At 38.1% G+C, this 27,706-nt stretch overlaps 1 protein-coding gene across 2 annotated transcripts in view; it reads left to right on the top strand.

Annotated features, from left to right (window-relative positions):
- The window catches only part of focad (focadhesin), a 166,404-nt gene that overhangs the window by 77,121 nt on the left and 61,577 nt on the right, over positions 1–27,706 (top strand). For both annotated transcript variants that reach the window (XM_003216604.4, XM_062971878.1), the window contains exons 16-21: positions 7,592–7,726; positions 10,964–11,014; positions 11,970–12,053; positions 13,629–13,764; positions 15,596–15,784; positions 17,341–17,462. In XM_003216604.4, coding sequence (XP_003216652.2) covers positions 7,592–7,726; positions 10,964–11,014; positions 11,970–12,053; positions 13,629–13,764; positions 15,596–15,784; positions 17,341–17,462 — 717 coding nt within the window. The remainder of the gene's footprint in view (positions 1–7,591; positions 7,727–10,963; positions 11,015–11,969; positions 12,054–13,628; positions 13,765–15,595; positions 15,785–17,340; positions 17,463–27,706) is intronic.

Below are 27,706 nucleotides of genomic sequence, written 5' to 3'. Positions count from 1 at the left end.
AACATATATCCCATTCCAAAGATGGCCCTGGCCAGTCTGGAATTTAAGGCAGAAAATCCTACAAATAAATCAATTAGTTGCTCTTTTGCTGCTATTTTACATTTCTTCCAAATCTGCAGCTTCAATGGGGTGTCTTGCTGGTTTTGTTGTGGTTGTTGCTAAGGCTGGTTATTCTCCCTCCCCTTTATAGCTGTACCTATAAAGGTGTCTTGGGATATTGTTTGATAGGGTGGGTTGGAAAGGGAGATGAAGTATGAATGGCCCCTTGTGTGAGAGATCAAACATATTTTGATTCCTTCCAGTTCATTTAGGATTCCCCCCCCCCCCCCACCCACTTTCCCGGAGCTGAATGTTTGGTTTCAGGCTCTATATTTCAAGGATGTTGCCAAGTTGGAAAGCATTCAGAGAATGGCTTAAGATACTTAAGTGATGGGAAGACAAATCCTACGAAGGATGGAGAGAAGGAGTTGTCTATCCTTAGACTAGGGCAGGGTAATGAATCAAAGGAAATACAGTGAGATTGATGTGTGTGCTAAAATATTTCAAAGAAACTTGGGCAGATGAAGGAAAACAGTTGTTCTCTCTATCCATAGAGGAAACAATGAGCAGTACCTTTAGTCTTTGTGTGTGGTCAAATACAATGTATAAACCAGAGATCATAACTATAGTCAGCAGCAGGTTTCACAACTGTGGTAGCATCTTTTCCAAAACTGTTTCAGGTCTTTTCTGATGGATCATACACAAAAACTATCCATGCAGGTTGCAGGCACATAGGAACTGTTCATATTGCCCCCTTCTCTCTATATATACGTATATGTATTTAAAAATCACAATTAAATTGGAAGATTGCAGAGTTAATAAGAAATATTTAATAAACATAAATTTGGAAAAAGGATTAAAAGAAGAAGATGGGTATGTTATATATTTCAATATTTACTTATCTTATTCTTTTCCTCATACACAAGTTTTGTTACTGAGAAAAAGTCAATCAACATTAACATAATTTTGGTCCAAAATGCATCCAGAAAATATATTTATATGTAGCAGATGTTGGGAGGGCCATATACAGATATGGTTAGCTCTCCACATTTGAGAGTTTAACTTTTGAGGATTGAATTATTTTCAGATTTGATCAATATGTTCATTTTAGGAATCCCTCCAGTACAAATATGCAGTCAGTTAGAGGGGTATTCTCTCAGGTAAAGGAAATAGCAGGTGTTTTGTTTGTGTGTCTCCCCCCCCCCCCCACACACACATACTTTTGTGGGGGGTCCTGCAGCCCTAACCCTTACAAAGTGTAGCCAATTGTATTTTTTTTAAATTTTGTGGTGAAGCTAGAAGTTCAACATATTGTAGGGTATATGCACTGATTACTTTAAAGAAAGAAATGCACATTTTAATGAATAGTGACATATGCTTACAGTTTTTGGCTGCAAAGTATAGGTTAATTAAATTCTTAAAAACATTTGATTTAAGATGCCTTTAACTAATTGGAGAAATATTTTGAATAGAAGAACTCAGAAAAAACTAAATGACAGAAGTTATTTTGGTTGAGACATTTTTTTCATTCATTAAAAATAACGAAAAGCATTATTCTGTCCCAATATGATTAATCTCACAAATAAGATTAGGTACTGTTCCATTATCTGGGCAGAGGCCCAAAGGGGGTGCTAGACAGATTTATTTTATTTATTTATTACAGCATTTCTATCCCGCCCTTCTCACCCCCGAAGGGGGACTCAGGGCGGCTTACAACCAATTATAAAACATCAATATAAAACAGTTACAATGCAACAATAGTAATACATTAAATTAATTAGGTTAAAACATCCATTAAAACGTTTAGAGGTGCATTCCAAGTCTTAGTCCAAGTCTATCAGGATAGTCCATTTTATCTGGGGGAGGGGAGTTGAAGGAGGAAAACCATTTCCCCCGTTTTGCTGGCTATTCACGCTCCACACTTGCCATTTCATAAATGAGAGTTGCTTCCACTATGACAACATGAGTGAGGAGAATAACAGGAAAACAGGGGGAAATGGTTTTACTCTTTCAACCCCCCCTCCTCGAAATTGACTGTCCTTGTTTGTCTAGTGCCCACTTTTGGCCTCCGCCCTGATAATGGAACAGGACCTGGGATTAGAACCCCAATTTTTACCATCTCTGTCAATGCTATGGACATCATTGTCTAAATATCACATTCTTCATTCTCAAGATTAGGAATGTTTCCTATGTGTTCCCTCTTCCCATTGCATTCCCACATTTCCTTTGTTCTTTTAGTTTAATACCAGATTTCCTGGTTTATGCACCCCCAGGATTTTTTTTCTGAATTAGTATGATTTGAATATTGATTTGAAACCAGATTTGCAAACTTGGATTGCATTGCTGGTGACTTTTAGGGAGAATTTTGTAGCCCGCCTTTTCCTGGTTTGAATGCTATAGTAAACCACAAGACAGGAAGTTTGGATAAAGCCAGATATATGAGAGGAGGAAGAAAGTGAATCAGGAAATGGTAACACAGCTTATTCCTGTTAGAAAAAAAGTTGAGTTGTTGGATTGGATTTTGATTTCTAAACGACTCATTGAAAATTATGGAGAATGGTAGGTGATCCAGAGTTTGCTAGTTTTATAAAATGACATTTGAACAATGATAATGTTTTATTGTTTCTTTATTTTCAAATGTGAAATAATTGGCTCCCTTTTCAGACTCTTTTTTTCTTGTTGTTTAAAGATAGTACTGTACTGAAGACTTCATTGGTATTATATAACAACAACAACATTTTATTATGGCCCAAAGACCCTGTTTTCTCCATAGGTGTACAAGGTACTAATGTGGAGTGGAAGTACAGACATTTGTGTTCTTGGTTTTTTTCATGCTTTTTAGTTTGTAATCTCTCCAGAGTCTAAAGAAATGTGCAGTCTCACAAGTGTCTACTCTAAAGTCTCATTGAGTACAACATACTCTCCGGCAGTTGGATGTAATATTGCAATTCAAGAAAAATAAGTTATTTCAGTGTATTTTTACACAGCTATTGATAAAGCTAAATAAAAGTGTTTATGACTGCAGCTGAAGTGTCAAACTTTAGTACAATGTGGTAGACTTGGAACTCGTTCCGGCTCTGGAACTCCTTGCCTAGGGAGATCAGGCAAGCCCCCACCTTGATGGCGTTTTGGAAGAGCCTGAAAACCTGGCTTTTCACCCAGGCCTTTGGCTAAGATCGCCCATCCCCATCATAATTACAATTATACTCCTCGACCTTTTGTACTAGTCGCTCTTTTCCTGATTACTTGATATTAATTCAGGGCTCCTCTCTACCCAATGTAATCTTAAATGAATCTATTGCACTTTATCTATTTAAAATTTGTAACTCATAATGTGCACCTTGCTTATCTGCTATTGCAACCTCATTGTTTTTAATTCAATGTTTTAATACCGCGTTGTGTTTTTTCGGCTGCTGTGTATATATTATTATTGGTTTTTATTATTGTTCTTTGATGTTTCATATTTTATTTTATCATTGTTTTGTATCTGATTTTGCTGTAAGCCGCCCCGAGTCCCCTTCGGGGGAGATGGAGGCGGGATATAAATAAACTTATTATTATTATTATTATTATTATTATTATTATTATTATTATTATTATTATTACCTGACCCTTTGCTTCTTATCAGCTTATTTAATTCTTGGAAAAGACATCAGTAAAATACAGACTGCCATTTTATATTGCTTGATATAGTGTTTATATTACCTCGATATAGTGTGTAGGGAATGTGGAAATATATTACTACTATTTATATTTGGTTTTGTTTCTGTGGGATAAATTGATTTATCATTTCACCAGTTAATTTGCATATATCTGTAGAAGATTTGAGATGTATTCCTTCCAAGCATCCCTCACCCACAATAGATGGATTCTCCAGATGAATTGTTCTCCCTTCTCTCTGAGAATAGTCTTCTTGGAAATGGGGGTGGAGAAGTGCCATTTTCACTCAATGTATAATCAGATTAAGTTTCAGTAGCTGTCAACATTAGTTACACTGGAATTGTATTCCTCGATCTGCCTGTTCGTTAAAAAGACTTAACTCAATAGGCATTCCTGAAAGCTTTATCTTTACAGTTTTTGAAACGGTCCCCCTAAAGTGTTTTCACAACCCCTGAAACGGCTGCTTAATGCGGCAATTACTTTTCTAATGCCCACTATGCTGATTATTTCCCCCCTCCCCAGTATAAAAATATCGCTACAGTGATTTCATTAAGTCATTCCTTTTATGGAATGAGCTTCGTGGGGGCCCTGTCAGTTTATTTCTCTGCATGGAGAGATATTTGATTCTCCCACTTGGCCGAGGCATCTGCAGCTTTGCTTGTAATTTTGTATACATTATGGAACTCTCTCTGGCATCTAGTTCCTTGATTTTGAATATAAAGCAGATGTGTAACTCTGCCATAGCCCTTCCCACCCCTCCCTTCCTCCCAGCCCTGGTCAAATCTTGGTTTGACCTTTCATTTGAGGACTTGCAGTTTCTGAAAGAATTGATTGTCCAGGCAGCCTTCTTATCTGTTCCTGTCCCCTCAACCACCATAGTACAGATTTAAACAATATATGACAATTGCAAATAACTTATATGGGAAGAATATTGCAGACATAGCAGTCATGTCTGAATAGCTGAAATTCCTGAAAGTAATCTTTGTGCATTACTGTCAAGATCTGATCACAGGGAAGTCCATTGAAATCTTCATGACAGTGGCTTGATCTGTGCAGCAGAGATTGCAGAGACTTGGGGGACTTGGAAAACTAAGAAAATGCCTTCTGGGAGAGAAGAACTGTTAGGTTCAGTCACTCCAATTCAGATCTTACACATTCATAGACAGCTACAGTGGTTACTGCATTGCATTGGTAGATTGTCAACGTCTTTGTGCTCCTTTAAAGGTTCAAATATTTGTGGTATGAAATGAAAGACTACACAATATCACAATGTTTTGATGTTTCTAATTTCTGTAATTACTCATTGCATCAACAAAGTACCTAATGGTACTAGTTATTGTTGTTAGATTTATTTATATTTTGCTTTCCCTTTCTTAAAAGAGACTAAGTTTAAAAATATAACTTGGTTACATTGCTGGCACTCCCAAAGAAATATATGTAGTTTCATTACTTGTAAATTGTTACTTCCATACTCTGTCTTTGCTTCACCAGCGCAATTGCTCTTGGCAGGTATAGTTTGCCCTCCATGTCCCCGGATTCTGTATCCACAGATTCAACCATCCATTGCTTGAAAATATTAAACACACAACACATAAAATTCCACACCTTGATTTTGCTATTTTTTGCTGTTGGTGTCACAGTTGATTAAACCACTTAGCTGCTGAACTTGCTGACCGAAAGGTTGGGAGTTTGAATCCAGGGAGCGGGGTGAGCTCCCACTGTTAGGTCCAGCTTCTGGCAACCTAACAGTTCAAAAACATGCAAATGTCAGCAAGTTCAGCAGCTCAGTGGTTTAATCCACTGTGCCACCAACAGCAAAACATAGCAAAATCAAGGTGTGGAATTTTGTGTGTTGTGTGTTTAATATTTTCAAGCCATGAATGATTGAATCTGTGGATACAGAATCCATGGACAATAGGTACCACTTCGGCGGGAAGGTAACGGCGCTCCATGCAGTCATGCTGGCCACATGACCTTGGAGGGATCTACAGACAACGCCGGCTCTTTGGCTTAGAAATGGAGATGAGCTGGACTTAATGTCAGGGGAAACCTTTACCTTTACTTTATGCCTGCAAAACATGTGCCATCTTTAAACATCACTCTTGACTTCTGGATTGATTCCACCAGCATTGCCTTCAAAAGTTCCTACAAATCTTTTGGGAAGAAGGCAGACAAATGTTAGCATTCTGGAAGAAGCAAAGGCCACCGGCATCGAAGCAATGATTATCTGCCATCAACTTGGACTTTCCACATTTTCTGAATGCCCAATCACCATCTCCCAAAGCAATTACTTTATTCTCAACTCAAGAGTAGAAAACAGAATGTTGGTGGACAACAAAAGAGATTTAAACCTTAAAAATGTGGAATAAACACCGAGAACTTGGAAGGCCGAGTTCTCGAGCATTCTGAGGGTCAACTGTTACCAATGGTGCCATGGATTTTGAGGAGGCATGAACAGAGGATGAAAGGGAAAAATGTGCTGAGAGGAAGGCACATTAAGCAAACCCTTGTCATAACCACTTTCCACTTGGAAATCTATGTTCTCATTGTGAAAGACCATGTGGATCCAGGAAAGGTCTTCACAGTCACTTAGGGACCCACCGTCAACCCTCAGTCTTGGAAGATGATCATAACTGGCCACAAGTACTCACTAATCAAAGGCAGTCATATCAGTGTGAAAAGTCCTGAGTATCAATCATCCACAAAGCTTTATTACTGAACTTGAACAGGATAAGAAAATATGTTTTGGTTGTGTAGGCTGTGCACACTGCTTTTCAAGAGACACTACTGTGTAATCCCTTTAGCTGTGCAGCATATTCATTTTTGAAAATGTAATACTAGTTATTAAGTGCTGTTATATTGATTGAAGAACCCAATATCTCTGTGTTTAAAATCAGCTGAGTTCATAAATGGGATTAATACCATGTTGACATCTAGTAATGTCTTGTCTAGCCTAGAGGTCCATTGCAATTTTCCAGATTCTTATTTTTCTTTAATTCCATTCTTATACCACTCTGGAGGCTCGTTTTGAATGCAAACTGCATCAACTTTGCCTTATTAAGCAATAATTCTAAGGCAAATAGGTTTGTATTCTACTTGCAAATCTACTTGCATTATTAAATGGCATCAGATTCTTTAAAAAAATCTGTTGAATTGAACTGACGTTTTTGAGACTTAAAAAATGTAAGGTCAACCATATTCCGTTAAATTATTTGTGACTGTGGAATAATTACTGATAGTTCTTTATCTTTACTGCAGCTACATGTCTTGAGTCAATAATAGCCATGAGATATGTATTTCTTATGTGGCCAAAATCTACACAGAATCAGATGTGTTACATGCTACTCATATTCCTTCTCCCCTAACAGAAAATAAATGTGCCACAATAGCAGAATTTAGACCTGGGGATTGCAGATTTATAAGTCTTCAGTCTTCTATGCCAAAGAGTGCTGGCAATAATTAAACTATGATTTCCCAGGATTGAGCACTGAGCCATGGCAGTCAAAGTGGTGTCAAATTGCATTAATTCTAGAGTGTAGATGCACCCTAAGACTGCAGTGGATGTATCTAAATACCAGCAGTGATACAATCCTATCTGCACCAATACATATGCAGATGGAGGGACTCTACATCTATCCAGGACAAATTGCATTATATTCAAAAAGTGTAATTTTATATTTCTCCGCCCTCTCCCCTCCTCCTCCTCCTCCCTCCCCCCACCTTCTGTCTTTGGAACATTACATATTTGATTCACAATGAGAATCCCGAGATACATAATTGGTTGTATTTGTTTGTAAATAGTAGAATCTCACTTGGGAACAGAGTAGAATGAACTATCCATGTGTCATAACTGCCTGTTTTGTGTTAATGGCACCATTTGTTTCTCCTACAGGTTGTTTGTATTCGCTCTACATGGAATGCACTCTCACCAAAGTTGAGTTGCGACACTCGACCACTCATTTTAAAAACACTGAGTGAGCTGTTTTCCCTCGTCCCATCATTAATGGTGAATTCAAATGAATATGAGGTATGTGTCTTGGCTAACTTTTGTACATATTTTAAAGCAAACTGACCAGATTCCCACTTTCTGTGTAATGCATAGATTGGAATGCAGTTATCCTGGTTTTCCAAATTTTTCCAAATTTTGCCATTGAGTTGATGGATCAAAAAGCATCTATAAAATCTGTATTTAGTGCTAAAATGTATAAACATATATGTGTGGGGGGATTCAAATCTAATACAGTAGAGTCTCACTTATCCAGCACTCGCTTATCCAACGTTCTGGATTATCCAATGCATTTTTGTAGTCAATGTTTTCAATATATCGTGATATTTTGGTGCTAAATTCGTAAATACAGTAATTTTAACATAACATTACTGCGTATTGAACTACTTTTTCTGTCAAATTTGTTGTATAATATGATGTTTTGGTGCTTCATTTGTAAAATCATAACCTAATTTGATGTTTAATAGGCTTTTCCTTAATCCCTCCTTATTATCCAAGATATTCGCTTATCCAAGCTTCTGCCGGCCCGTTTAGCTTGGATAAGTGAGACTCTGCTGTAGTTACATTTCTGCATCAGCAAATTACAGATTTACAATACAAATTATAGATGGATGAAGCTATAAAATCCACTGAAATTGTTAATGAATTCAGGAGAAAGTGACAGGGATTGATAAGAGATTGAACCAACTGTTTTGAGTTTTAGGCTGCATCTACACTGTAGAATAAATGCAGTTTGATGCTACTTTAACTTCCATGGCTGAGTGCTTTTGTAGAGAAGGCTAAAGACTTGTAATACTACAACTCCTATGATTCCATAGCTTTGGACCATGTCAGTTAAAGTGGTGTCAAACTGCATTAATTTTACAGTATAGATGCTTCCTGTGTGTACCTGATACTGTGTAGTGTTTATGTTCATTTCTAAAGCCTTGTGTAACAATATTGCCTTGTCCACTGACACAGCATCACAAGACTTTTACATTATTTGTCAATGAAGCATGCTATTGTTATGTTTGCTGTTATCAATAGATTTTTCTGAAGTTATATTTGGAAGCATTAATGTGCCCTCACACTCAGTTTGGAAAGCTGGGTATCAGAGGATCTTCTACTTTGAAAACAGAGGTTGATGAGAAAAGGGCAGCTTTTGCACAATGTGAAAAAAGCTTTACCCTATTCTCGGTCCCACCCCCATCTCAAGTACGGCTGGGGGAATGAGAGAAAGGGCCTTCTCCGTGGTCGCCCCCCCACCTCTGGAACTCCCTCCCAAAAGAAATAAAGCTGACCCCCTCCCTCCTCTCCTTCAAAAAACAACTGAAGACCTACTTATGCTCACTAGCATATGGAGAGGATGAGGATTAGATCATGAGAGATCACTACCGGGCCCCTGGCTGAGAACTATACCGTATTTGGACCTTCCTAGTCCACACCAGTCTAATGACCATCGTTTGACTACCCAACCAACCCATACTGTTTTGTGAACTCTAGTTGACTGTTGTAAATTAATGCGGATGTTTGTTTAGATTTTATATTATTACTAGCTGTGCCCGGCCACGCATTGCTGTGGCTTGTCTGGTGGTGTTGGTGAGAAATTGTTGAGGCAGTGGTGGTATTGAATGTCTGTTGTATGGTTGTCTTTATGTTTAGTATGCACACTGAAGTGGATTATATGGCAGTGTGGAGTCAAGATAATCCAATTCAAAGCAGATAATATAAGATTCTAAATATAGCTGTGTGGAAGGGCCTTGAGTCTACACTGCCATATAATCCAGTTAAAATCTGATAATCTGTGGAAGAGGCCTAAGTGAGGCCTAACTGTGCCTGTCCCCTGGGCTGAGTAGGTTGCTAGGATACCAAGTGGGCAGAGCTTAGCCTTCAAACTGGCAGCAATTGGATAAAAACTATTATTCCTCTCCCTCTAATTAAGACTTTATTTTTCTTTTCTTTTTGTTGTATCAACCTAGAGCCGTGAATGATGGGTTGTGTTGTCAAATTTCGAGGTTGGGGGGCCTGTAGTTTTGTTGTTTTGTCCACTGCCCTGATGCCATCACTCTTTTATATATATAGATATACTTTAATTTGATTATGTGTAGTTTAATTTACTGATGTTAGGTTTAATTTACTGATGTTGGGCTTTCATTTGATGTTAGGCTTTAATGTTATTTTCATATGCAGGGTTTTCTCTGGGATTTTATGTCAGTATTTATTTGTTTTATGGAGGCATTGAATGTTTGCCATTGTATGTTGGAATCCACCCTGAGTCCCCTTGGGGAGATAGAGCAGACTACAAATAGTTATTTATTTATTTATTTCTCATTTGTGTCTTTTATGTTTTATTTTGTTTCAACTGCATTAGCTGGCCATAGAATTGTATTGGAAGATGTAGAGATTCCTATGGAGATTCTTCTCTATTCATACCAGAGGACCTAGAGATTCTTAGAGAGAACCTTTTAAATTAAATGTGTGAATAATCAGATTGCTGGCAAGAATGGCAGATGTGGTGGGACGACTGTATGTTTGACAAAACTTGATATTATGATGTTGCGCTGATGATATTGTGGGCATGAAAAATCAGCTGTTTTATATTGTAAGCTTTGACATCTTTACTCAAGTTTCATTGAGTTCAATGGGACTTCTTTCCAGGGAGGAACAAATACAGTTGCAGTCTTACTGCCCTTTGCTTTCAATTGATACTTTCATGTGTGTGCCTTGGAATGTGGGTAGGGAATTATTGATGCTCAAAATATAGTTTCTGCTTCTCACCTTGCATGGCCACATACTTAACAAAATTATTCCACTTTCTCATTTCGGTGAAGGTAATGTCTTAATAAATGAATGTTATCACGACAAAGGCATTTAAAGTCTCTTAATGTCATTGAGACTACAACAATGTAAATGGTCTATGAATTGCATCTTTAGGAGCATTGAAAGGTCAGTGTTCTCCCCAAAGCTGAAATGGCACTTCTGTACATTTTATTGTACACCATTGAATATTAGTTCTTGAGTATAATTTTTGACCTTTTCTATTCCTCTATTAGTATATTAAGATCCACTGGTCTGCCATTTGGACCCTAGTTAAATTGCCTTTACCATTTCAGTTACTGCAAATTGAGTTCCAAAGCCCTTTGGAGATATTGGGCCCTTTGTTCTGAAGAAATGGTCTATTTACTTTCTTCTCTTAGAACAATAGAAAACAGATCGGGGTTTAGATTTTCAGTTATATTGTACTGGTATCCTGATCCCATTTTCTCCCTAATTTTACAGAAATTTAAAGCTCAAGTTGTCAGCTTCCTATGGAATCACACACAGAATAAGGTGAGGAAATAACAACTATATGTGTTGTTGAGGGCTTTCATGGCCGAAATCACTGGGTCGCTGTGAGTTTTTCAGGCTGTGTTTTGTGCTAAACATTACTCAGACTGGGGGTAACTGAGAAGACTCCAGAGTTTGCAAAGCATCTTTTAGGTCTGGTTTTGGCACCCTGTAGCAAGGACATCCCTGTTGTTTTGGAAGGGAATAATCTGTGATTACAAATGCCATACTAGCCATGCTACTCCTTGTCCTTGTTGCTATGTTCCACTATCTCCTTCCAATGCTACATTTTCCAATGCTTCTCTATCACTTCCCAAAATCTGGCTCTTGGAATAGTGAGCAGCATATAGTTCAGTACATCTCTGTATATCTGGACAGACTTGGTGTGAGTCATACCCTAGCAACGTATTTTTTTCTTTTAAAGGGTTTTCTTTGTTTTGCTTCCATGTGTCTCTGTGTGTGCGCGCCTTCAAGTCCCCTGTTGACTCCAGTCGTCTTCCTTCTTGAATGTTTGTCCCAAAATCCTGTACTGCTGACATAACTGAAGAAAAGTATATGTTAGATGTATATTAAAGTAATGTGTTCTTATGTGCAACACTATTCCTTGCATGCACTGCTGTCCATTCTTAAGGCTCAGGAAAGCCTACCAGTTGGAAATTGCTGTTTGTGTATAGGCAATTGTGTGTGTGCATGTGCCTTCAAGTTGCCTGTTGACTTATGACAACCCCATGTCATCAGGCTTTCTTCATCAAGGAATACTCTGAAGTGGTTTGTCAGTTCCTTCCATCTGAAATATAGCTACTAACCACATCCAAATACTAAACCTGCTTAGCAGCCAAGATCAGATGGAATCTGGTGCCATTGGGATATTTAGGCAAGCAGTTTCTCAGTTTGCTTTTCTATAATCTCACATGCCACAGCTAATATTTTATATGACAATAATATTTTCCTTCTTTAGGATCCTGTTGTAGCTACTGCTGCATACAAATCTCTCTCTGAATTTGGATCAGAAGAACATACCATCCTTCATCTTCCTGAACAGGTAGACCTTCCTTCTTTTAAACATGAATGCAGAATTAATATTTGTCAGGAAAAAACCCCAAAAAATGGAAAAGGGCAAAATAATGAAAGCCATACATTTGATTTGGGAAAAGTAGGAAAATAAGTGTAAGCTCAGAGCCCCGGTGGCGAAGTGTGTTAAAGCACTGAGCTGAAGACCGAAAGGTCCTAGGTTCAAACCCCGGGAGCGGCGGGAGCGGCCGCTGTTAGCTCCAGCTCCTGCCAACCTAGCAGTTTGAAAACATGCCAATGTGAGTAGATCAATAGGTACTGCTCTGGCGGGAAGGTAACGTCGCTTCATGCAGTCATGCTGGCCACATGATCTTGGAGGTGTCTATGGATAACGCCGGCTCTTAGAAATGGAGATGAGCACCAACCCCCAGAGTCAGACATGACTGGACTTAACATCAGGGGAAACCTTTACCTTTTTACAGAAAAGTTTTGTTTAGGTTTGTGCACTATATTCTGTTCCTGCTAACAATGTAATTGTTGCAAATGATCAGGGAAAGGTAGAGGAGCAATGTTCCAAAATTCTTCTTGCAGCTTCTTTGTAAGAATATTTATTTTAATGTGTTGTCGGAGGCTTTCATGGCTGGAATCACAGGATTGTTGTGTGTTTTCATATTTTTATATCACTTTTCCAGGCAGCCCAAAACAACTTGCATACACAATGCACAACGACCATTATAGAAACACAACATATACATATTGTAATGATTGTAACAATACAGATGAATGTTCATATAGATGCACTAGTATAAATAATGCAATTATGGAAAATAAGCAATTAAAGCATTATAGCTTAAGCATGTATGGGAAAAGATTGGTTCAACCAAAGCTTTGAAGAAAGAGCAAAGTTTTACAACCCTCTTGAAATGTCAGTAAGGAATAGTTAGATGCTCTAACTGCATCAGGGAATAGAAATGGCTATGTATGGTGGGGAATGCAGGAGAATGCAGAAAAATGGGGAATTGTTGTGTATTTTCCAGACTGGGGAATGTTCTCTACTTATTCCTCAATTCCTGTTTCTCTCAGGTAACTGGGGCCAACTTGTGAAATATCAGAGCTGCACCAGGTGTATCACTGGTGATTTTAAAAACCCCACTACACACACACACACAAATGACACAAAATCTAAAGTGGACATGCTCAGTTGTCCACCTTTGATTTGTAATTGCGGGAAGGAGCTTCAGGGAATAGTCTGCCGCAACCTCTTTCAAGCAAAAGCTGTTGATCCTGGAGGCTTCTAAAACAGGGAAAACATTTTTTAAAGAGCATCAAGAGAGCGCCCCATGAGCCAACAGAGAACTCTTTCCCCATTCCTAGATGATCCTCTTGCTCAGATTTTCCTATTTTCTTTTTCACAAATGTCCAAATCTTTCAGTCCACATTGAACTCTTGAGCTGAAAAAGTTTCTGTGCAGTTTTGTTTTGGAAACACTATGGATATAATTGATCTATATATTTTCTCATGTAGAGGATTTATTGCCATTAACAAGCATGCTCTACAGTTTTGTATGAAATCCTTGTGTGATTTTTGGGCCATTTTGTTCATGTAGACAAGGCCAGAAAAAGACCATCAAGAAGTGGAAGACATAAATGAAGAGGAGGACGAGGAAGAAGAGGTGGATCTCTCTGTTCCTGGTGCCTCATATATCAAACTGTTATTGCTCACTCCCCCTCCTGTTTTGCCAGGTATGTTACATTAATAATGTATAATTAGGCATTTTTATTTCATTAACAGCTTGGGTACCCAGCGGTGGCCAGGGTATTTTAAAAGATCATTTTTTGGTTTTGGATGTTAAGTTATATCAGTTGGTCAGATGTTATGCTATGTCTTAGAAAAAAAAACTCAGTCTTTCCTGTTGTTTTTTTATTAATGTTCTCATTAGAAAATGCATAAGGATGTCGATGAACTACAATTCCTAAAAATCTTGGGTCAGTCCTCCCCAAACTTCGCCAGTATTCACAGTTGGCCATCTTGGGTCTATTTGCCAAATTTGGTCCAGATCTGTCATCAGATGGGTTCAGTGTTCTCCGAATATGAGTGAACTATAGCTCCTGGATGTGAAGGTCAATCACCCCTAACCCCAGTATGCAAAGTTGGTCATGTTGGGACTGTGTGCCAAGTTAGTTCCAGGTCCATCTTTGGTGGAGTTTAGAGTGCTCTTAGATTACAGGTGAACTATTCATCCCAGTCCCCTACAACTCCTATAAATCATGATGAATTCTTCCCAAATTTCTCTCTCTAGTATGTTCAGTTGCTGTGTGCCAATGAAAAGAACAGGAAAGGGTTAAGGGATAGGCAGTGGATGGGATCATGCAAATTACACACCAATGGAGAGAGAAGGAACACTGGGATGAGGTGCTCACTGTAACCTGCAATGTCAGTGGATGGAGGGCTTTGGTGGCCCCACAACACTGTGGGTTAAAGTTGTTTGTGAGACTGGAGGGTGTCTGTGTAAGCGGATACCGCTGCCACATATACACATACACATTTTCGCTTTTATTATGTGTATAGATTTCACTTGCAAATAGTTCCTTAAAACTGTTGCTAAGTGGACATTCCAAAACCAATATTATCAAGGCAAGTTAATTTGTACCTGGGAACAGAGTTATCATGAAAGTAAGGAGATATAGGTTCGTAGCTTTGCTAAACTATTTTTATGGTATAGTAAAATATACATGAGAGTCTAATATGAGGAGAGATGGGCAAGAAATAAAAATTATTGCTATTATTATATGAAACCATATAATTGTACAGCTCTCACATCTCTGGAACAAAACAAAACATTGAGGACCTTTGATTCCATAATAAAAAGTCACCAACAGTCTGTCAAGAGTAACATATCCTGAGTAGTTAGACCCAAATATTAGTCTTCGGACCTTCTCTTATAAGACTGCTACCTGAATTTTTCCAATTAAGTTTCAGAAGTGGAAAAACATTGTGATAATTCTTTACAGCTTCAGTGAGTGAACTTGTCTATAGTTTTAAAGTTCCAGGTCTAAGAGACTTGGATCAATCTTTCTTACCGTGTTCGCTGAATTTTCAATATCCATTCTGGGAGCTAGGGTTCTGTTTTCATTTTTTGTGGTCAGAAACCTCATGTAGACATAAATAGGGGTGATGCATTTGCCAAGGTGAAGGTCACTTCTGCGACTTTTTGTTCTCTATATGTGACCTCAGCCCAACGATCAAATAAAGGGAGCATTGATCAGCATATAAAACAGCTCTGGCTGTTTGTTTTTTCTTCTGAGCTCCAACATCTGACACCATTTATTGAAGGTTTCCTGAGGTGACATTTTTGAGTGGGAGGTGAATGCGGAGTTGTGAAGGCTTGTTCAGGAGTTACAAAAACCATGACCTTGGAGCTGTCAGCTGAATATGGAGTTACCAGTTATTTTAGCATAACATTCCCAGATAATCATTGTGGTTCCATATGGGTTGGGTGGTTCTGGTTTCCTCAGTCAATCATGTTTTGTTTTCTTTCTGTCTCACTCCCCTTTTTCAACCCTCCCTCTCAAGCATTTGAAGAGTTTGCAGCATCACTGGTGAAACAGGAGATAGCCAACATGCCCCGTGGAATATACCATTCTGCTCTGCGCGGAAGTGCCATGCAATCTGACCAAGGGAAGACTGTACTGGGTGTTCCAAATTTTATACTAAAAATGTATGAGAGGAACAAGCAGCCAGGGCTAAGGCCTGGCCTTGCAGGTACGTCGGCATGATGAGCATGATGATGATGATTATATTTTTTCTACCACGCATTTTTCCTCATGGGAACTCAAGGTGGCTTACAATAACATGATACAGCCCAATTAAGTTAAAAACGTGGCAAATGCAAAAAATTAAAACAATTAAATATTTGTGTCATGGAAAACAACTTAAAATACAGTTAAATACAATAAAATACTCATACAAGTCAAATTACATTTGAAACTAAAGATCCTCTCCCACACTGACCCACAATCTCCCCAGATGTGTGCCCCATATCTTTCCCCAAATAACTGATGGCAAAGAAATGTATTGACTTGCTTGCAAAAGGCACGCCTTTGGCTATGGCCAAAAATCAGACCTTTGTGTGGTGCAATGTCTTGGGTTGGCTGAAAGGCAATATTCTCTTCTTGCTTTGATTTATTTAAACATGTTTATTTGCCAGCTTTTAATAAACTGTTCTTGGGGCAGCAAACAAGATGAAAAACAATAATTTAAAATCAGCAGTGTAATACATAAGGTAATTATTACAAAACAATGAGAAAGCAACTCTCTGTTAACAATATAAACAAGGCCACATGTTTGCTTATTAGATTTATACCTCTCATTTTCTTCAGCAATCTCGGTGCATGGTTCCTTTACACTTTTATTTGCACCACAACTCTTTGAGTTAGATTACTAGTTCAAATTCACCCTGTGAGCTTTGTGGATGAGTAGAGGTTTGAAACCAATCCAATATTCTGGCTGTTGACAACAAAGCTACAGAAAGATTTTAAAGTATGGAGTAAAAGGAGTCTCTGAAAAAAATTATATGAGCCTTCCTGGGAGTCCAGAAATGAGGTGGTGCCACTGATATGCTCTTGTTCCTTTTTTGCCATCCATGTGAGCTTACTCTCCCCATGTCATCTTCACTTACTGCACAACATGTTTTCAGCAGGTGCATGGGGCAAATTGTTACTAGAAATGGCAACAGACCAAGCTTGACCAGTTTGATTTTTTTCATATAGTGGAGCTGTTTTCTACCCAGAAGGCAAATTCTTATTTTATCAGTGGAAATTTAGTTCGGCTGCAGTAGATTTTTTCATAGGAATTGTTGGATGGAACTCTGTTACAGAGTCAGTGATAAGTTTAATTTTATACTATTTATAGTTTATACCAGTGTGGTCCAACCCATGGCCCACGGGCTGCATGCGGCCTACCAATTCATTTTTTTTGGCCCTTGCCCTTTTTACTGGAAAAATATTTTAATTATGCAATTAAATATTAATACTTTAATTATGTAATTCAATATTAATTATGTAATTCGTTTTCTTTCTGGAATGTTTCTGGCCCTCACATTCCTATACTAAAGTTTGATTGGCCCTAGGGTAACTAAAGGTTGGACCACACTGGTTTATATCATGAAAAGGAAACTATAAATTCATAATATGTTTCTCCCTATTTCCTCTGAAGTTCTGAATTCCCAAATTGCTCCCATATCCAGTCCCATATATTTTCAAACTTCTGTTTTTTCTGCTTTTGCAAGTGTTAAATCAATGTGTGTTTCTTTCCTTTAGCTGGCATGCTACTAAGTTATGACCTCCCAATCCATGTGGGTAAGGATGGTAAGCCCATCAGTCGATTTCTAGCCAGCAGGGGACGCAATTTCCACCAAACGTTAACGGCTCTCCTCCACGAGGTAAGCATTGTTGGCTTTCCTACTATTGGTGCAACTCTTCTCTGCCCTTCATTTCCCCAACCTGAGCTTGCATTTGCTTATTTTAATTAGAGAATGGTCGCTGCAAGCTGTGTGATGTTGTAATTTACTCTTAATTAAGTAAACTTGCTGTGAGGAACAATTAAGGAGAATGGAACATATAAATACCTCTAATAAAAATGTGCTCTCCACTGAAATGTTTTCTCTGAAGATCATTGGTGTAAATCAAAGGTGGCGTTTCCCCTTCAACTCTTTTTAACAGCTCTGCCTAATCTGGTTACAGTGCTGTCAGATTTGGGCTTGTCTGAAAAACAATTAGGGGATAGCAACCCAGGGGAGTGACCTCTACCTCCTTGTTACTGTAATAATAACACAGCATATCTCTTAATTGTTCCCAGCACCCTGGGGTATTACGTTGATGTAGCTGATTGTCTGTAGGAAGGTTTTGTAAACTGAAGCTTTAACCTTCTTATGATAAATGGAGCTGGAGTGGGGGTTAGGGTAAGGGACAGGAGGAACGAAAGAAAAAGAGAGAGTCAGAAATGAACATCCAATTAATCATTCCGAAATATATGTGAGACCTTGTTATCAGATATTTTTAGTAAACATAGCATTCATAGCTATGACTGCAGCTGAGTTTTGGAAGCTACAAACAGCAGGATGAGTGGCAGGAAAGGAGCAAGCAAGAACACAAAGAGATGTGTGGACACCTTTCTCCCAAAGTGTGATGGAGTATGGGGAAAGTCTCAGTTGCACACCATAATTAAAATTACCTTTTCTGGCATTTCTGTGACATAATGGGAAAATCGGAACATTTCATCTGTGTCACTGAGGGTTTCTTATGTAAATATTTCTGGAAAGAGGCATATTGAAAGCTTCATGTTTCAAAACTGCCTTCAGGATAATGTTATATTCATGAAGGCAAGCAGTCAAGGCCTGTGGAATGGCGCTCTATTTCATTATTCTTGCGATTCCTATCTGCTTCTTTTTTACGTAAAGGTATGCTGTAGGGCAGGATAAGAAAAAAGTGGCTGAAGATCTGTTTTAGATCAAGTAGGAGTCATAAATTTAATCTCATTGAAGGAGACAGTGCTTTCCAGATGAGACAAAAACCATTCTGATTGTTTTAAATATTACATATTTAAAATATTACATGACATTATATGTAATAATTTCTACTGTTCTCCAACATTGTTTAGGATGGAGCTAGATTTTATTAGAGATCTCAGGCTATCACTGTCCTATGCCTCCATTACCTCCCGACTGCCATAAAATGTAGATATAGCCAGGTCTTGAGCATTGCTTAATTGTGCTTTTCCATCTCTACATAATTGACTACTTATTTGTGGTTGAAGGGCGTGGAGTGTGTAGTTTTTTGGGAGTTGTTTAACTCCTCCCAGCATACCTCTCTATTATCTCTGCTGGCTAGGGCTAGGGCTTTTGAGAGTTGAATCCTCCCTATGTTATAGCACAGAGTTTTCGTGTCATGTGTTTCTGAAAAGAGATAGAGAGACAGTGACCACTTCCATTATTCAAGCTCAGCTTAGCCAGCTTTCTTTCAGATACCTCAAATTCAAAACAGATTGGTGTGCCTATGCAGAGGGAAGCAAGAGCATGAGTAAAAACAAAAGGGGTTTTTCATGTACTTATGGGAAGGTTTCCATATCAGAATTTTGGGTTGTAGAAAAGACAGGGAAAGGAAAAGAAGAGGGATGGGGGGAAAGTCTTGTTAAAGAAGGATGAGTGAATGGGTTTGACTTGGAGTCCTCGGCTTGGTTCTGTTTTAGAAAATGCTTTTATTGCTTGTGTATACTTTTGGTTGAATTCCATATTAAGATCTTTCTGTCTCAATAAAAGACTGAATGTATACTTTATTTGTGGAAAGTTTTTGAATATGCATAGTAATTTGTGGCAAGGATTTATTTCACTAAAGAAACCACAGAATGGAACTCACATTTTTGACTCACACTGTGTGACAAACATAATGTATATATGTGGCTTTCTTGCATAGAAGGAAAATGGCTATCTGAAAGAGAGACCCTTAAATATATGCATTAAATTTGCTTTATGGCCAGTAATTGGCAGCTTCTTAATTGAAGCTGTCTCCCTGATTAATGTGAACACAGAGAAGAGACAACTTCATGGGCATTCTGTGGTGTGGTTCATTTAGATATAATGTCAAAGTGGCCACAGGGCATCTTGTACACCAGCCTTTGGAGGGGAAGCCAGGGAGAGCTAGAGAGCATCCAGTTTGGTATGAATTCCTAAGAGTAAACAATGTAAATGGTTCAAGTCCCCAGAGCTGTGCTAGAACATGGCAGTGAACATCCCATAGAAGCAAACAAGCCAGCCAGAAATCTACTGTTACTGGAGTTGGCCAATCCATTTTGGATTATGTCCCTGCATCTGCTGTGTACTTCTGCTGGTGCCAAATTTGGATCCAGCACTGACAGACTCTTGTTCAATCCAGCTGTAGAAGTAGTAGTAAAGTCAGCAGTGGTGCCACTAACATCTTGCTAACTCCACTAGCTACTGCTGTGGAAAATGCCCACTCCAAAGAGGTGTATGTTACACAGTGTGTAGATATTCCTAATGCTGGAAGCCTTATTGCTAAGAATGAAAATTGATAAGATGAAGAAGCTGGACTTTCATTTCATCTTCTGAGCTCAGTTCTGTCTCTGACCTTGCATCTCTAGGGAATTGCCTTTCTGGAATGTGGCCTCTCTCGAGCAGAGAACTCTCATTCAGGGCTTAAAATGTCTAGATTCTCCTGCTGGTCTGAAGGCCCAGAATCAGGATTCCTAACAGACCCAGAATCCCCAGAGAGATCAGATACAGCACAAGGCACAATTATTATTTCTATTTATATCCTGCCTTTCTCCCCATGGGGACTCAAGGCAGCTAACACCTATACACTAAACAGTTTAAGAAGAGCAATACAAAAGTTAAAAAAAACCCACAATTTAATAATGTGTGGTAAAAACAATTAAAATACAGCAAATACATTAAAATAGTATTTTAAACTCATATCCCCCCAATCCCACCCATCCTCCCCAGATCCTCCCCTTACCCTTTCCCAAAAGCCTATTGGCAGAGGAAGGTCTTGATCTGCTTGCAGGAGGCCAGTAGGGACGGAGCCATTCTGGTTTCTCTTGGGAGGTCATCATTATATTCATGCCACCTCAGACCATATCTCCAGCTAACCTTTCTCAGCAGTTCCATATATTTTTTGAAAAGGAGAGGAATAAAATCCAGAGGAATCCAATAACACTTTGTTCATTGGCCACAGGAATAATCCAACAGTACTACGCCCCAAGATTGATTATTATCCAAGCAGAAGCAAATCCATTGGAAGACCTGTTTCACCATATCCCAACTCAATTTGTGTGTGCATCAAGAAGATTACTTTTCCTCTGAGGCTGGAAGAGTGTGACCAGGGTCTCCCAGTGGTTTTCCATGCTGGAGCAGGGACTCATTCTCAGGTGCCCAAACTATTACATTATATAAGCTGTGATAGCAGACATAATTTCAAGTGTTGCAAATAGCCATAGTCCAAAAACAGCTGGATTCTCTGCACTATGACTAAATTAAATCAAAATTAGGTTGTTCTTTTCTTTCTTGTAACATTGTTTCATCGTAACATTAACAAGAACAAAACATTTTTGTTCTTTTGACAATTAAGGAAGTGTTTACTTTTCCCCTTTTAAAATGTGATGTGCCTACCCTGTTTCCCCTAAAATAAGACATCCCCAGAAAATAAGACCTAGTAGAGGTTTTGCTGAATTGCTAAATATAAGGCCTCCCCTGAAAGTAAGACCTAGCAAAGTTTTTGTTCAGAAGCATGACCGGCGCCTGCCAAACAAAACACCAGAGCATGCAAGATTGGTAAATGTACATACCAGTTGTACATGGAAATAATGGTAGTAACAAGAAATTCTTGACAGAAGTCACAGTTTGTCTGGTTTGGTTATGTTGGTTTGTGATTACAACTACTGTACAGTATATAATAAATGTTCATTTTTTTGTTCAACAATAAATGTGAATTCTTCTTCATGGAAAAATAAGACATCCCCTGAAAATAAGACCTAGCACATCTTTGGGAGCAAAAAATAATGTAAGACACTCTCTTATTTTCGGGGAAACACGGTATCTATATAATCTTTCATAAACTCAAGATTTCTGTTTTTCATTTTTTTGTTCACTTGAATTTGGCAGAAATCCAAAATATGCATATACATATTCCTCTGCTAACTCTGAGACTGGTGTATGTGTGTATACGTATGTGTATGTGTGCTTGAGTGTAATAGAGAGAAATAAAGCAAATTGAGAAAATAACATGAGAGAAGTATGTCATTCACATGAAATATGTTTCTGAAATGTGTAGCTAATAGCTGTGTTATGCACTATAATTTTTCTGCTGGATGAGGAGATAACAATAATTTCCTCACGCCCATTACAGTAACTTGAAAAGGCAGTTTCAGTTTTAGGGAGCATTTCTTTGGCAAGAGTGGAGATGACCACATCTGGTCACAGCAGGTGTGATGTTTGGTATTTGGGTTTCATTATGTCAGTTTGGAAGCTGCTATTGCTTTGTTTCAGCGAAGATAGAAAAGAACTTGAAAGTACAGGCAGCCCTCCCCATTTGTGGGTTTAACATTTTGCAGATTTCATTATTCATAACTTTGATTAATATATTTTTTCTAGATCCTTTATTGGAAGTTGTCCATAGAGTCATGCAGGACAACTTGGAGATTACTAGAGAGAACACTTCTCTCGGGATCTGTAGGACCTCCAGCACAATTCTGTGATCATCGTACAGTGGACGCTGGCCATAGAGTCATGCTGATGAATATAGATATTCTTAGACAAATGGAAGGCTTACTATAATGTCTTAACAGTGTTAACAGTGATAAAGGTTCTTCAACATTGTTTTAAAAAATAATGGTTACTTTTTAGTGTTTTGAAGAGAATGTCATAAGCACTACTCTTGTTTGCATGCTACTATAGGTCAAACTGCTTACATAGTGAAACATTATATGCGAAGAGGCTGTCTCACAAAAGGAGAGGGAAGAACAAGATAATGGTAGTAAGGCGAATCCAAATACGTATTTATGAAAAAATGGGATATTTACAGAGCTAAGATCATATGGGAAAGCTGGTTTAGACAATTGCCTATGATATGGGACAAAACAATAGTCTAAGTCTCTGCTTCTTAAACTATGGGTTCAGACCCCAACTGGGATCCCCTTAACTCAATGTTGAGGTCATGAAAAAATTGGCAACAGTGAATGGTTTTTGAATGTCACTGTTACACAAATTTGCTAGGAGATCTACTCCACAAAAGAAAAACCAGCCTATTTAGCAAGTCTTGCAGGTGCTGATTTATTTTTTTTAGTAAATATTTGGTTTTCATATCTATTTTATTATATACCTATATATCTGGGGTCGTGTAAAAATAATGGGTGGAAAGGGGGGGTTAGTGGAAAAGGTTGAAGAAGCCCTGGTATATAACTCATCCCTCCTATGCTGGTTTGGTTCTTTGGGGCCATTCCCCAGAAGCTGGAAATTTGAGGAATGGGCAGTTTAGAATTGGATTCTGTCCCCACAACCTCCTTTATTTATTTTTCCCCCTTCACTGTTATTGCCATTTGTAGCTTTTCGCTTTTGTCTTCATTGTCAGTTTTCTCTGAACTGTTAGCACAATTGTGCTAACAGAGTCAATTTGATCTATCAATAATAAGTACTGTTGGACATCTGTATCAATGGATTCTGCATTCAATCAATATAAACTTCTCTTGCCTAGTTTCCAACAGACCTCGCAACCTCTGAGGATGCCTGCTATAGATGTGGGTGAAATGTCAGGAGAGAATGCTTCTGGAACATGGCCGTACAGCCCAGAAAACTTACAGCAACCCAGAATCTACCTTTTTGTAACTTGAGTATTTCCTGTACATTTATTTGTGCATTGTTGCTAATTGATGTATTAGGGCCTGCACAGCTCTAAGTTATTGTTTTGGTTTTTTCAGCACTTTAGTCCCAGCCCCAGCCCTAAAGTTTGCATTTTGCACAAGCTCTTGCCTTGCCCTCTCGATTCTGAACATGCCCACTTTTCCAGCTACTGGCTATTGATGTTGGTTGAGTATGTATTTTTACGTTTTTACTCTTCTCCTTTTAATTGTTTTAATTATATTGTTTATTTGTTATATGTTTTTAATTGTTTTTTACCTTGTAATCCTTGTTTATGTTGAGCTTGGTCCCCATGTAAGCCGTCCCGAGTTCCTTCGGGGAAATGGTGGTGGGATATAAGAATAAAGTTGTTGTTGTTGTTGTTGTTGTTGTTGTTGTTGTTGTATGCATTTACCCCATTGCCTAAAGTGTGTTTTTTTGTGTATTTTCTAGTTTGTGTATTACAGGCATTCACATTTTTAAACTCTTATCTTAGATTTTCAGAAATGTAAAATGTTAAATTTCAGCAAGAATTGTGACTCCATTAAAATTTCTCTCCGTTCCAGTAGTCAGTCTTACATGATAACATGAGACTGGGCAACCCATCTCTGTGTCATGTGCAACCCTTATCTTAATCTCAAAAGCCCTCTTTTCGCTGTCTCTTCCTTCTTTTTAAACTTCTGTAACATATTTTTAGTTTGGGATCACAAAAACACTGTTATTGTTTCATACTTTAAAGTCCCTTTCAACTTATGGCAACCCTAAGGCAATCTATCATGGGGCCCAGAATAGTGACTCACCCAAGGCCACCCAGTTAGTTTCTATGGTTGAACGGGGAATTAAACCTTCCTTTCCAGAGTCACAGCCCAACACTCAAATACTATACCATGCTGCCTTTCATTTCCACTTCTTTATACAATTCTCCAAGCACTTCTGTGTACAATTTGTTTCATCTTCTTGCAGGAGTGATTCAGTATGTCCCAGAATTAATAGCAATTTTAAAAAAACTCTAGCATCAAATAAGATTTTGTTTAAATGATTACGGGAAGATATGTCTATTATTACAAATATTAGACAATAAAGTATAATAAAGAGGACTGACTGGGGTGTGTGTGTGTGTGTAATCTGTAATGTTTATGGCTCGGAGATTGTGATTGGTTACTGTATTGTGATATTGGATATAGTGTGGCTATTTAATAAACATTTTTTAAAATTTAAGGAAAAAAAGGAAAAGATAGGTGGAATAGAAAGAGAAAAAGTGACAGCCCAGTTCAGTTATTCTCTGTCCTTCTCAATCTTTAATAATTTGTCTGTGAAAGAATATGAGCCTCAATAGAAAATGAAATGCTCTCCACCTTGTTGAAATCAGGTGACTTCCATTTTTTAAAAATCATTCCATGTCCCAAAGAGTGCAGATATGTATTTTTCATTATTTTCTTTCTTACATGCATAACTGTATGTGCACACTCACATCCTTTTTTAACTTCTTTCAGGACATTTTCCCGTTGCATTTCCTTTTGTTATTAATTTGAAATCTGAAATACTTCAAAGAACAATAGCTTTTGAAAATAAAATATAATTATTGTTTGGAATAGAGAGTTGGGGGGAAACTGTATTTCAAGTAAGACCTGTATTGAAAATGGGATGTGCTATTATATTTCCTCTGTGAATTTCTTATACTTCCACTGTTTCATTTAGTGTATTGGTAGTTTGAAACAGAAATATGAATTCCAGGCAGATTTTTTAAAATCATTTTTTTCATTCATTCTCTCTCTCTTACGCACACAAAAATACTCAGATAGATAGATAGATAGATAGATAGATAGATAGATAGATAGATAGATAGACAGAGACACACACAAACATATTCATATATATACACACACACAGTGTGAGATTGTTTTAAAATCTTTGAAATAGTATGATATTGCATTGGTAAGACTATTGAAATGGTTAATGCTAAAAATCCTTAATATGAAACATATTTTGTGCTTGAAATATTATTTCCTTGAGCCCTTCATCATACATTTGTAGAATGTTAAACATTCCTGGAACGAAAACCTGGCTTAGCTTTGTAGTGATGTCCATGCCTTAAAAAGGAGCTCAACATATATGGGGATTATAAAAGAAATCCAAATACAGTATGTGGGTTGAAGCTGAGCGCACCATCAGAACACTGAAACAATGTATGTATAAAGCTGCTTGAAAGAATAAGCTTATGCTGAGTCCAGAATTATTTTTATACATCACAGAATCCATCAATGCACCATCATACATTTGGACAGTCCTGAAGATAGGTATTGCTGGCATCTTTAGATTGGGAAGCCAGCCCAAACATCTGAGATGGCAAAATAATGGACCATGGACTGGGGCAACTACCTCGTATTCGAGAGCTGTAGCACCACTTCAGCGGACATTCAGCTTAAGCTCACCTCTCTGTGATTGTTCTCCAGAGCTTAGAAAAATTACTTTGGGTTGAAATCCCTTTCCCAGGAACTATAGGCAGTCCCCAAGTTACGAACAAGATAGATTCTGTAGATTTGTTCATACGCTGAATTTGTATATAAGTGAGAACAGGTAAATTTCAAAAGTGCTACTCTATGCATAAATGTACCCCTGTTCAGAAGATTTCACCTCCCTTTCTGTCCTGATAACTGGATTTTGAAAAAATTGGCTTGCTGTAAAAACAAGGATTGATTATAAAGCTTCAGTGGCGACACCTTTTCCTTATGATAACTTAGCCAGCCAGAGTTCCAATAAATTGTTGAGTCTGCAAAGTGGAGGACTGATACTTCTAGTAAGTAAATCTCTGTGTCGGGTTGGAAAGAAACCCGGCAGGTTGGGAGTCCCTTTCAACTCAATAGGGGAATCATTTTAATTAGTTTAGAGTCTAGATGATCATCTGTCAGGAGAGTTTTGATGGTGCCCTTCTGTCTGGAAGAAGAGGATTGGACTAGATGGCCCTTGGGGGTCCCCTCCAACTCTAGGATTCTATGAAAATATAGAATTGGTTAATATTGTTTTCTACTGGTTAATATGAGAGACATTTGATGAGATAGCTATTTTGGCTTTTTAAAAAAACTGTTTTTATCAAAACTTTTTTAAAAAATCCCTAAAATCAGTAGATGTATGAATATTTCTGAAAGTTGTGGGGCTGATGATCCCCTGTTATCTTTTGTCATTGTATAGACAATTCAAGGAGATGACTCTTGTAGTTTTTTTTAAATGTTGTTTGTAAAAATTTTGAAAATTCCCCAAAAATCTGTGGATAAGTAAAAACGTTCTGAAATTAATGGGCTAACAGTGCTAAACGTGTTCTACCATTGTCACAAGTTTCACCCCAATAGCTGTAAAAATGAGGGAGAAAGAAGCCCCTGAAGTTTCCTTACCTATAGCAATTATGTGCAATTACTATAACAAAAAAGTAACGAAATTTCGTTACTCTCATTATAGTAGTTAAATTTTCACTAACTGTACTTTAGAAACACGTTGGAAACAAAACACCAGCGCCCCCTAATTTTGTAGTGACTTTTGAAACTTTTTTTATCAATTGCACATGCTAGCTTTGCTCGGCCACACGTTCTGTGGCTTATCGGAATCATTTGTTGGCCAGGTGGAATCGTAGTGAATAGCCTTGCAGCCTCAAAGCCTGGCCGTTTTCTGGGAGTAGCCAGAGTAGCACTCTCAATCAAAGAGCCGCTTTGAAGCCTGGCTACTTCCTTTGTAGGGGAATCATTGTTTGGCTAGATTGAATTGCACTGAATAGTTTTGCAGCTTAAAAACCTGGCTGCTTTCTACATAGGGCATCCTTGCTAGGCCAGGTTGAATGGGACGGAGTAGCCTCGTGGTTTCAAAGCCTGGGGATTTTTCATCTAGGGGAAATCTTGGTTGGCCAGGTTGAAAAGCACTAAATAGCCTTGCTGCTTGCAAGCTTGGCTGCTTGAATAGCAATTAATAGTATCAGTGTGGCAGGTATGAATGCTGCAATTAGGCACCTTGATTAGCATTTAATGGCCTTGCAGTTTCAAAGCCTGGCTGCTTCCTGCCTAGGGGAATCCTTTGTTGGGAAGTGTTAGCTGGCCCTGATTGTTTCTTTTCTGGAATTCCCAATTTCCCTGCTTTCAGAGTGTTGCTCTTTATTTACTGTTCTGGTTTTAGAGATTATATTGTTCTGTGTTATTATACCACAGTAATTATTTCATATTATATTTATAATCTTATATTATCTGCTTAGAAGTGGATTATATGAGGCCCCTTCTACACAGCTGTATAAAATCCAC

The sequence above is a fragment of the Anolis carolinensis genome, chromosome 2 (assembly GCF_035594765.1).
Source record: "Anolis carolinensis isolate JA03-04 chromosome 2, rAnoCar3.1.pri, whole genome shotgun sequence".
In the NCBI taxonomy this organism is placed as follows: Eukaryota; Metazoa; Chordata; class Lepidosauria; order Squamata; family Dactyloidae; genus Anolis; species Anolis carolinensis.
This window is presented reverse-complemented; position numbering and strand designations above follow the sequence as displayed.